This window comes from Folsomia candida, unplaced genomic scaffold (assembly GCF_002217175.1).
Source record: "Folsomia candida strain VU population unplaced genomic scaffold, ASM221717v1 Fcan01_Sc002, whole genome shotgun sequence".
Taxonomy (NCBI): Eukaryota; Metazoa; Arthropoda; class Collembola; order Entomobryomorpha; family Isotomidae; genus Folsomia; species Folsomia candida.
In genome coordinates this window covers 9,217,280-9,229,948 of record NW_019091194.1, presented here as the reverse complement: position 1 = coordinate 9,229,948, position 12,669 = coordinate 9,217,280, and the positions used below count along the sequence as shown (strand labels likewise).

The 12,669-nt window shown below is 38.8% G+C and overlaps 2 protein-coding genes across 2 annotated transcripts; one reads left to right on the top strand and one right to left on the bottom strand.

Moving 5' to 3' along the window:
- Positions 1–3,298: 3,298 nt before the first annotated feature.
- On the top strand, positions 3,299–12,651 carry LOC110843371 (serine protease inhibitor dipetalogastin). The gene is made up of 5 exons (XM_022089334.2): positions 3,299–3,608; positions 11,566–11,757; positions 11,858–12,089; positions 12,183–12,307; positions 12,369–12,651. Exons 1-5 carry the CDS (start codon positions 3,299–3,301, stop codon positions 12,485–12,487), a joined length of 978 nt encoding a protein of 325 aa, XP_021945026.1. The 3' UTR covers positions 12,488–12,651.
- Positions 9,809–10,632, bottom strand: LOC110843817. The gene is made up of 4 exons (XM_022089859.2): positions 10,344–10,632; positions 10,157–10,274; positions 10,036–10,084; positions 9,809–9,960 (listed from the first exon to the last, which is right to left on the bottom strand). Exons 1-4 carry the CDS (start codon positions 10,554–10,556, stop codon positions 9,900–9,902), a joined length of 441 nt encoding a protein of 146 aa, XP_021945551.1. The 5' UTR covers positions 10,557–10,632; the 3' UTR covers positions 9,809–9,899.
- Positions 12,652–12,669: the final 18 nt, after the last annotated feature.

Genomic DNA, 12,669 nt, shown 5'->3' with positions numbered 1-12,669 from the left:
TGCGATGTCCAGTCCAGAAATCCACTGCCTCCACGGGAAAGATGCAATAGTTGATTTCATTTATGTACTTTCTAATGAATTACGAACTTTGCTCGGTGTATGGTCATTCAAACAAACGATTTTCATTTATTGCTTGACATTGTCGTATAGAAATTTCGGTTATAAAGTTGAAGATTGCGTAATTCCAAATTGACCAAATTGAGTACAAGCGGTTCTAATTTTTTATCGTTAACCTGAGCTACACATGGCGATAGTGAAATCATGAATACCTTGAAAGATTTCGTTGTTGATTTTGTGGTATGTACATTAAAAAACACTCATGAAAGTTACCTATGTAATTTCAAAAAAATGCCAGGATAAAAAGTATTAGAGGTTAAATTCTTCAAGGCAAATAAACTATGTGTGTGTGCACATGAGAATGTATTCGAAAGATTGTTTCTCAGCTCGTCAAATCTTCTCCGTGGAGTAGAAGGGACAATATTGGATTTCTCTGCAGATGAAATGGCGTCTAATTAAGCTTCAAGCTTAGTCATTCCCTTTGACTGGGAGCAATTGCGATTGGATTGTTCTTGGTTTACTGCCTGTCCAACTTTCATTCCCTTCACATATTCTCATGTACATATGTACAGTATGCATATACAACGCTCGAGCAGCTACATGCACACATTCATGAGATTTCTAATGCAAACTGAGACAGAGCATGCGTTCGTATGTGGCTGGCACTGCTCACATCAACTTCTTCACTTATTTATACCTCTTCTAAGAGCAGGATATTTCGACTACTATCAAAGTGCAAAGTCAAAAGAAATGCATATTCATGTTTATTTACTCCATTTCGTCTTTTTAAATTAAAGAAGTGGTTGTTGAGATTTTTTTTCGAAAGTTTGGCAGAATATGCTCGATTGCTTTAAACTTATACCTACCTAAATATATCATTTCTCAAAAGGACTAGACAGGTAAATTCGCAGGTATTTAGCTTATTTTTAACATTGTGAGGATGAAAGGAAATCCGTAATAATAAAATTTAGATTAGATGCACGCGGTTTAATGAAAGTGTGAGCACATAATCAAAGCGAATTCTAAAAGTAAATGGCTTGGTTGTCATCATCTCCTCGTCCTGCTCATTTATAGAATGCTGACTGTAAGTAACTACTCAATTCCCTAACCTCAACCTCCTAATACTAACTGTTAATGGTAACTATTATAAGGTTTCATGTCCCACATATCTGTGATACTAACTTCTCGTCATACATACATGAATGAGCCTACGTCTCATTTCAAATCTCCACTCAATCCTTCCATCTCTAAGTGCTTAATCTCTGAATCAAGTTTACGGACCTACACGAGTTTCATATCATGCAGACATATGTACATGGATGTGTCGACATCTTATGCAAGTATACATATAAGCAGTCAAGTATAGAATGGGAGAAAGTGTGTACGCATTAATTTCTCATCAACAATAGAATCAATTTCTCTGCGTTAAAATTGATTAAAGCTACAACACTTGCCCAACATTTATCAATGCAACCCGCGCAAGTAAGTATATGTGCATGTAAGGTGTGTCGCAGGTCGCCACGAGGTATCCGCATCACCCATGCTCACAGTTCTCACAGTCTCAGAAGATGAATGAGCAAAAGTGAAACAGAATTGAAAATTTGAAAAGGTCTCCAACTCCAAGAGGAGTTCGCATTAGATTACTTTACATATTAAATCAAGCACACACGTAGAATAACAGCCTTCATGTGACTGAAGCAAGTAATGAAAGGAGAGCTGTTCATGCTAGTTTGCTGATGACTTGAAGATTTATCGATTCTCTTCTTGTGTTGATATCATGAAATAGAGAATAAGCATATGTGGCCTGAACAAAGACGGCGAGTGCGGAGTGTGCTTGGATTGAGGGAGAGAAACGACGGCGACGAGATGACATTTTCCTTTCGTCGTCGTCGTCGTCGAGTTTGTACTTGCACCAAAGTTTCTGAAAGTGCCAACTTCCAAGAGAATAGAAAAGAGACATTTATCAACCAGCCAGCCGAATCTCCTGAGCTTATTGCAAACAAATTCTCCTCATATGAATGGAAACCTTTTGATTTCACTCACATACTTAGATATCAAGTGATGAAGTATTGTTTTATCCTCCCAGTCGTCCTGCTATCCGTGAATGCTATGGAGAATAGTGAAAGTTGTTTTCATACATGTGCCCTGCAAATTTCCTATTCTCGTCAAGTTGAATTTGCCTTGAATGCTTGTGCTTTGTTTTGTGCCTCCACACGAGGGAAGGAATCAAACAAATTCCAAAATAGTTTTCAATTAGCAACCTTAATCAAGTCCCAGATTCTCATATAACTCACAACTCCTAAGACAATAACAGATTGCGTGCCATTACTTTCTAGCCTATCTAGCTGAACGAAACTGTATGTATCTTTGTTTTAAATTCCAAACATAAAACAGGATTCCTTCGTGAGCTATAAAGTTGCAGACTTGAGTTGATTTCAGGCCATCATTATGATTTCATTAAGCTATTCCTCCAAACAGAATGAGTGAGGATAAGTAAATATGTTGGTGACACACTTTTTCCCCATCTGACAAGGAAATAAGTTGAATGGGAGTAAAAGGGGTAGTAAAAGTTCTTTTTTCTGAATGAATGCACCGACCGAGTACAGGAATAAAGAAGGGAGGATTTTCCCCAGAGCCAAAAACTCACCCCATCATCATGTACCTAATCTTGAAAGCTGGAAAGATTTATTATAAAACTTTCCCCTCCTGCGTATACCAACCTTGGCCTTCCCACTTTTTCAGTCCCAACCTGTTTGGGTCTAATTTTATGGAAAAGAAAGCACTTCACCTTACCAAAAATAGCATAGAATGATTTACCATATTACCTACATATTACATATTAAATATTAGGCTGGCTCGATTAATTGGTTATGTAGCAAATATTAAATATCTTAATTGTAGTACTTAAGGTACAAGTAGTTGTCGCATCCAAATTCCAACTACGAATTATGCTTGTCAACCTCATCGCATTATTGAGTTGCTCATCTCTAAGAGACACAAGAGTCCGTGGATGGCTGGGACGACTACTGGGGCGACTGTTATTCGGGCGATGAGGGGAAAAGGAGTAAAATTCGACGCATGGCAGAGTTTTTCCTTTTTCACTTTCACCCCAACAGCCACCCTTCTTTCCATCCGCAGTACTTATGTATAATACGTACCATACTTTTGGTTCGCTGCTATTCCAATCATCACACCGCTTCCCAGCAGCAGCCCTGCATGCAATGGATGGAAAAGTGAATGGATGAATTTTGTTCAGCAGTTGTACCATTCTTTCAGTTTTTATCTGACTCTCTCCGCACTCGGTTCAACCGGATTTTTCTCTCTTTTCACTTTTTTCCCATCCAAAAAATCTCTCGTGTTCTGCTCTGATCTCGTGAAAGTGAAAGTGAGTGCATTCTACACGTTCATCCGCCTCCTTCAGTTTTGGCCAGTTGGTGTTGGTCAGCCGCCAACTTGGTCGAGCGAATTTTGGGTTGGGCTTTGCTGGTCAGCATCCTCCTCCATCCAGTCCGAGAGGATCTCTTCTTCTTCTACCAAGGTGCTGCATGGAAGTGAGTGTTTTCGTTAATTTCGGACTTTACTCGGGTGACGCATATGCAATCAAATGAAGCACATGTGAATTACCACCACCACCACCACCTCCACTATTACCAACTCGTGTCATGTCCAGCAGACAGCGGAGAATTAGTTTGTTCATATATACCGATCTCCTGTCTCCGGGTCTGGCTGGACCATGCATGCTGCTCCCTACATCCTAATGGACATCTTGGATTCGCGTCCATCTCTTCCTCCACACCAGCAATCTCCTCTGTTCTGCTCATGCATATTCACCCGAGAAACGAGAAACTTTCTCATTTTAATTGATCCCCAGCCTCCCACCCACCCTGCTTGCAAGGGGGTAAGTAAGTGGACGAGCTTAGCTGTAACATAAAGAAATGAAAGGCATGGAGGAAAACGGCTTTAATTTTGGATGGGACCATCCGCCTGAACTGTGTATATGCATACATACATATGCATGTCCATGCTCCGACCAGTTTTCACCCCTCATTCCTACGAATTTAAATTATAAAGTTGAGTGGTTGCTGCTGTTGGGTAGTGGACCACATACGTACTCGATAGCCACTCTTGCTTAGATTTTGAATTTAGAATTTGGATCGAATCTTCACCTCCATCATCGTCATGAGCAGGCAGGATTCCTCCCCTTTCTCCCATACGCTCTAAGTTAAGCTTAAATTTACATGTGCGTTGACCATTCCGTGGGGAGTTTGGGCAAAGAACAATCCTGAACTTATTGGAAGAAGACCAACCTCATCGATCCATGTGATTCGGTTGTCTTTAAACTCGATTTATTCCCAACGTAATCTCGGAGGAGGAAAATCACTTCCATTTTGAATTCGATTCTAAATTTTGTCTAAGTGATTAAGAGACATTGGTGTGGAAAAATTGACAAACTAACGAGATATGTGGCCATCATTTAACTCATCATATTCATTGAACAATATTATAATCTATTTATATACCTACGCATGATACATATGCATGTACGTACTTACATGTGTACGTTAAATAATATTTGCGTGTTGACCACGTATATACTTTCATGAAGACCTATTTTTTTCAGGATTTGTCTTACCACTGACTAATCGCAAGCTGATGAATGTATGCATGCACGAGTCTGGCTTTCCCTGCACCGTCTTTGTATTCTCACACTACTAAAATCGCATATCAACTCCCTGCACTGCCCAACATCGCTCGAGGGATCCATTATTCTCTTTCTTATCTGAGAAAATCCATATTCAAATTTCTGATTCACTCAAAACCCAAAGTTCTCTCCTCTGCTATCTACTTTCTCCCCGTTCCACGCACACTTACTTCTGCAAGCAATCTACAATAAACAAACAAACCGCAACACAATTACTCTGCTATTCTCTCGTCTAATGTGGACTTGTGCGGATCTCAAATCTAAATTGCACTCCATTATCCATTATTAAAGGAGTAGGGTGGTGGGTGGGTGGATGGACACTGCGAGTCCAACAACACTAATATTATATTTAGGAATGAGTTCCTCCTTCCTCCTCGTGTGCATATGTAAACCTTTCCTTTGATATTTGCCCTATTCATCTGAAACGTAAAACAGACACAATTTCTAATTCTCAGCATCGGTCTTGTGGTATAATTGCAATCCCATGGGCTCCCGATGATGCGTCCTATACATGGTCCAAGTTAACTTATAAACTTGTATACTTGCACAGGTCTCGTTTTGCTCATCAAACTCGAACAAGTACGTATACTTATATAACATACATATACGACATTCAGAACGATATAATCTTTAAGGAAACACAACCTTCGGAGTATTCATACATTAACCAAAGTATAGAGAATCAAGAGATGCATGCAATACGCCTTTCACAGAGAACGTTATTACTTCTTGCATGATCAGAAAGTGTGATTATGATTATTGTTCTGGTACACTGGCACTGGGATGGAAGGTATGCAACTTTAGATTTGAGATAGAATTTCCTTTACAAATCTGTTCCTTTTGTTTGGCCAGATCTCTTGAAATGTTGCAATTCGACATTTCAATATGTTTCATTTCCACTGCCATCACCATATTCACATCCGTCCTGCAAATCAACAATTCATAAAAGATTTCATTCCACACTTCACTCACACTCTCATTCGCATATTATAACCTGAGAGCTCGAGACAATAAGAGAGTATTATTACTGAGATTTCTGGAGAAAGCATCCAATCATTCCTTTTCACATGTCTACATGCAGTATCGTGCATTCTACTTACATGGATTTGTCTTCCCTTTTGTGCCTCATTCCAAAAATTTATGCATCCAAGTAACGTCAGACATCATGGCCATATTTATTTAAACTATTAAATATCCCATTCAGATGTGGCAACATAATAGCAGCAGAGATCATAAATGTAACTAATACGTTTATGAGTCGCGACGACGATAACAGAGAATAAAACATCTTCTTACATACTTAAGTTGAACGAATCCATACCCACTCTTCTCATACTTAAACATGTATGGATGCACTATTTGTACTACATGCACACATAACTGAGAGCATGTTTAATTTCCCCTTCTTTATGATTACGATTGCTTTAATGTCTTCACATGTGAGGTGCATATAAATATAAACTATATCGGATCTGAGTGTTGGTGGGTAATGGCACACGACTTAATGCAATGCATTTAAATTGAATTGGTCGTTCTGCTCCTCGTTGCCTAGATTAACTTGGTTGCTGCTGAAGAAGGAGAGAGATCTTTTAACCGTGTAGAAATTTGATTACTTTGGCTGTGATCGTGTCGTAGGTGATTATTTTGAGTGATAGCACATGATATGTGAGAAGCAATTCTGCTTCGTACATATGCATACTTGTGCCTTATTATTTACTCGGATACTACCCACTTGGGGGAGGAAGAGGCGAGTAAATGCAAATCGTCATCAGCACAACATACCACTTATTGCATGCACTTTGTTTTACTTAACTTTGAATGCAAGAACGGGGCACACCGCCGTCGTCTCCTCATCCTTCTCGTCATCTGAGGAGGGCTGCTCATGATGAGGAGAAGATTATTGAGATTGCGTTGACAAGAGGAGACTTTCTCTTTGTGTAAGAGACGAGTTACTTGAGTTGAGTGGTGAATTTCTCCCGAAGGAATGAAGACAGAGGGGAGTGAAGCGAACTAAAGTTTCCAGTCCACGTGTGCTGTCGTCTAATAACGAGGAGAAACAGGCATACATGCAATCAAATGGAATCGAATGGAGCAAGATTATTAAAAGGGTGAGATGAAAGATGGTGTTGTATTTTCGATCCATATACGAGATATACAAGGTATCGAGTAAAGGAATACTAAATAGGAGGAATAAGGTGTGATTAAAATACTCATTCTAAGTGATGGAACTTGAGGTGATGCTTATTTAAGTTATTTCTCTCTCAGTAACACTAATAGGGTGATTTTTTTTCATTGATCGCTCTTCAGCTATATATATGTATGTATATACGCAATGAAATATAAATATGCACATATGCAAATAATACAAGATTGTGAAGTATCAATAAAATTTCTACAACATTTTTTACGTGAAGGATGGCCTTGGCGAATAATTATTTTCGTCTTTGACAAATACTTAAGAGAGTATTTACAATAATGGACAAAGCTGTTTGGTGAAAGATACGGCAGCCTTATTTATAGGAAAGGGAAACCATGCTCAGAAACGCACTGCGGTTTTCCACGGATAAACCAAAACATTTCAACCACCGCATTACCAAAATTCGTATTAAACCCAAGGATTTTGGTGTTCCAGGATCTCCGGATTTCTAAGTTCCGGGTTAATTCTCCTCCAGCTTTCTCCAGATCATTTAGGATCTCATTCCAAGCAGCAGATTTATGGACTTGGTTGGCAGATTCATCCACCTTATTTTGCATTTCATTTCGTTATACCATCGTAACCAAAACAGGCAATCTGTCCCCCATAATTCTCTCGAAACTCACTAAATACTCCTTCAATCGAAATTAACCAAGCGCTGCATTGACCGATGCTGCAGAAAGATAAATCCACCCAGAGACAAACCTTGAGAGGATAAACTGATTCAAATCCAAATCTGAGTTTAAGGCTTTCCACAAGTTCTCAGACATTTCTCACTCTTCGGCGTGTGCCAAGCAGGCTCAGCATGAATCTGGTTTAGTCGCGTTGGTTGGGTACTTGAGAACGCTCGGGCAGAATAAGCTTTCCACAAATGAGCCAAGAGTCACTTTGTCAAACTAAAAGATAGAAAATAAGAGAAAGGTGTTGTAGCAAATCACACAATGTGATGCGGGTTGTTCCGAACATTCATCAATGACTAAATAGTCCTTCCCACCTTTAATATGACAATTTCAGAATAATATAGTCTTAACCCAAATAAGTACTTGCTGCTCTTAAGAAGATTATTCTTTTAATTCCTGCAATTGTGCTAATCATATTCTCCTATTAGCAACTTTTGCCATCATGAAATGTCTGATTGACTCCCGTAGAGCAGTAGAGGAGGTAATGCAAGTTGAATAGATGGATAGATTGGACAAAGTCGTGGGTTGATTTATTGAATAGATCTTCTCCAGTCTCCAGCCAACCAAGTCGTTCTGCTTGCTTATGGCTAAGCTGAATTCCTTAATAAATCAGTCAGGAGAGAAGTCACCACAAATGTTATTTCCTCCTGGTTTAGCAGCCCGTCCTCGCTCCATCATCTTCTCAATTTGCTATTTACACACCGAGTTGACTCCCTGCAAGACGTGTACGGATTGCCAAATGATTTATCCGCACTGACAGCAAATCTCAATTCATCTTTACCTCTGGTCTCCTACTTCTGCCGCTATGTATTTCCTCCAGATACACTTTCTCCATCGCAAATTCCTCACATTTATTTAATTTCACCACTATTACATGCAATAATAATAGGAATAATAATTAATAGATTGGTTACCCAAAATTGAATCCTGGAACAAATGTAGAATGGAGGAAGCAAGTAAAATTTATGTCAATTTCTTGGGAGCAATTGTATATAGCAATACCTCATCAATATCTACAGACCGTTAGTTTCGACCACAAAACGCGTACATTAATCCATTCATCTTTCTTGTGACACGGAGCGTAAACTGAGACGATGATGGTATATGAGTGTGCATAGTTATGAAATATAATAATTGGGCAGGAGTGGTGTAATTTGTACCGATCAGTGATTAGATGAGATTAGACTGAGACGTAGTCGACCCTTGCTGCAGTGCGGAGAAGAAGCAATAAATCATGGTAGCACACTAATTACATCTTCTCCGACAGTCACCCATAATTCCTCAATTAATCCGCTTCCGTTTGACAGCTCTTGCTTATTCTATCCTTCACTTTGTGAAATCTTGTGCACATTCTGTCCATTCATTCCGTGGAAGTGGACCTGCATTCTGATGTTCCTTCACAATAATGAATCCATGATAAGTGCAATCCTGATAACCAATATGCATGATGAAGACTAGCTTATCTGTTGAAGTACTTATATGCAAATATGTACATACATATAGTCTGGTTATATAAGCAAAATTATATAACAAACTAAAACACGTTATATTCAATATTCACAAAAACGTCATCGCTATAATGTATAAATTTATGTGCAAAGTGAATGTGAAAGTTTTAACTCTTATTTATGCAGGAAATCTTATTTATGCAGTGAAAGCTAAAATCGTGACTAATTTATAGGAAATGAGGGTACATTGGCATCGTCCAACACTTTAGCTTCCAGAACATCCTTTTAAGGTTGTCCCCCTCCTTCTGGTCAATCAAAAATGCCACACGTGTGGGTGATTTTGCATCTTCCTCCTTCATGCCCTCCGTTTCTGTAAAGGGTTTCTGATTCTACGCCAACTGCAACAACTCTCCCCTCTCACAACTTATTGTTCTGGACATTACTGATAATACTTGAATACATTTGCTCTCGCCTCTGATGCACATCTAACTTAATAACAATACAAATTAAATTGAGTATGTAGTTCATGAATATTTTAAAAATCCCATTTGTAACAACTACTACAATAGGAACGAATGATTGCAATGTGCATGTCTACCTTCGTAAGGTTATAAAGGTTTTTGCATTTGGGGATTAATTTAAACTCATTTCGCCACCTTTTCGCTTCAAAAATTGGCGATTTCTTTAGTGAACATGAAATTATTATCCATAAATTAATGCACAAGCATTCTTATGTAATACTTCGTAATCACGATGCGAGTTTATTTTCGAATTATTATACAATTGGCCAATCTTGAACAAAGAAGAAAAATTCCAACTTATTGTTGACAGTGCTTGCCATCCGGAGTAACGACATATCCAGCTTCACACACGCATTTGCTGTTGGTTAATTTAATGCATTGTTTAATGGGGACGAGTAATTTACTGCACACTGTAAAAGTAAATGTTAATTACCTGGTCAGCAAATTACATGTTGCATGCTCAGTGCAGTGAGGTACAAGTCCTGTAAAAAAATCAAAGAAACTTAACGTTTCCCACAAATTTATTTCAGATGGTGATTTTTTTTCTGTCAGACCTGTGCATAGCTGTCCTACGAATCCTCCACATACTCCTTTCGAAGGGACATAATCCCCATTTTCCTGATAAACCCCATCGCCACAGTTTCTTGTGCACTGGCATCTTCCAAGGTCTACCTGTGAGAGAGATTATTGAGTGGGGTATATGACTGGCTGGAAAACAGGCATGTGTGATGTATAACATACTCCAGCTCCAGTTTCACAATTGTCTGGGGCCCCTGTTTCGTTGGAAGGGGTACGACGCATGCAGGCGACAGTGTTCGATTTACGGTCGCATTGGAGGAGCAAACCGTTGCAAAGGCCACCGTAGTCAACACCACTTGGAGGCTGAGTCGTGGGCTCTTGGGCGTAAATAGCTGCCACAAGGACGGCGAAGGCGAGGACGGCAAAAGATTTCATTTTGTTGAAATTATGTATCACAAGTGCTGAGAGAAAAAGAGAGACAGAGAAAGGGAACAATTAGTTATGACCCATTGCACTCTCGATTTATATCCTAATTTGAGAATTTTAATCAGAATTTATTTAATCTGTACGTTATTGTACCATTATCATTATCAGGATGGCGGCTGGTAAATCCCCTGTCACCTGTCGTGTGAAGTACATTACGTACATACAAACATATGTAATATGAATATGAGTATGTAGTTTCTATATACTATTTTAAGCATTGTTGATCGATCGGGTGATACTTCTGACACTTCGACAAATATAGCAAGAGATTCAAAATTCCAGCATGAATTACATATGGAGGTATTTGGCAGTTTACATCGATCGAACTGGATCAAGTTGCAATATAAGTTATCACCTCCTCATACATTGAATAAGTACTTATATGTTGTAAATCAAGATAAAATGCAGCATTACATACGCAGGTAACGCCATTTTGACAGAATATGATTGATTGAAATCACCAAATACACGGTCATCATGAACAAATCCTTGTATTTTAATGTCATTGACGATTCCATTGAAACATAATTACATACTTTTTTGGGAACGACAAACACTTTAAATTCATGGAGTAAAGCCCAAAAACCACAACTGCAATTTCAATAAACCGAACTCAATATGTAAAAATACGGAAACTTCCTCCGTTGATTTAATCTCTCTTTCCTTATACAAACCGCAATTGAAATGAAAACGGCATAATAAGAATGCCACATCTATTTATGACCATTGCATTCTGGAAATGTAACTTAAAAGAATGAATCCTTTTCCTCGTATTTCATATCCAGTGGAAAGCCCATGTACGTATTTGGATATTTCATGAATGTACATACTGTTTTTCAGCAACTTAGTTTAAATTTCTAACTCCAACAGTATTTCATCAACATTATCTTATTCTGCATACCAGGGTCAGCAAATATGTCGGTTCTAATTACATCCTCTTTGTTGTGTCTTGTTACAGGGACCATTATTGGTCAAACTGAAGCTCGTTATGCAAATTCTGACGGCGAAAATGGTTATTTTGACCGTAATCAACGTCCCAAAAGTTGCAACGAGTGCAATTGTGGGGCCAATTACCAACCTTTTTGTGGGTCCAATGGAGTAACGTACTCAAATCTTTGCAGCCTCGAATGCGCAGAGAATTGCAATCCAGGTAACTTAGCATAGTCTTCACCTCTCCGACATGTATACATGTGCATAATTTTATAAGGTTTTGAAAAGTGCTGTCGCATCTACACATGTCAATATTGTAGGGCTCCGGATTAAATTCGAAGGAGTCTGTCCGGTTCCGTACAACTGGAGAGAGGAGAAAGTCCATCACCACCAAAAGGGAGAGCGTCGTCCAGTAAAATCACCAGCTTTTTATGAAAATAACTTCCCCACGACAAGACGACCCTTTTTTCCCCCAAGCACGCCCGCCCCTGCTCCTCCTCCTACTCGTAGGACTACCCTGCGATCGCCAACATTCAAACCAACCGTTAACCCGTAAGGTTTCATGAATTTAAATATCAACATGGACATAGCAAAAAGATTATTCCTGATTTATAAAAAAATAATTAAATTTTTACATTCGAGCAGAAATTTGGGTAATGACCGATGTATTGGTTGTGCTTGTACTTATGACTACACCCCCATTTGTGCTAGTGATGGCGTAATTTATGGCAACGAGTGTCAATTCAGATGTGCAAAAAATTGTTATCCAGGTAATTACATAGACCCGTCAACGAAATTCTAAGTTAATAAATCACAGCATATTATTTTCAGGTCTAACTCGTCAACCACCAACCCAATGTTGGGAGTGGGCAGAATCACCAACAACTTCGCAAAGGACATTTGTTCCCCGTCCGACAACGATTCCACGCAGATATCGCCAATATGGATAAGATTATAGATTTTGGGGGGCTGTTGGATAATCTAAACTATAAACTAAGTGTCCAGTCTTTGCATATTTTTTAAATGGGGTGCCAACCGCATATTTATAACCAAAACTTAATTTTAATGCAATAAATTACACCTGCTAACGCTTGAAACAAGAAATACTATACAATATTATTGAATCGTACAT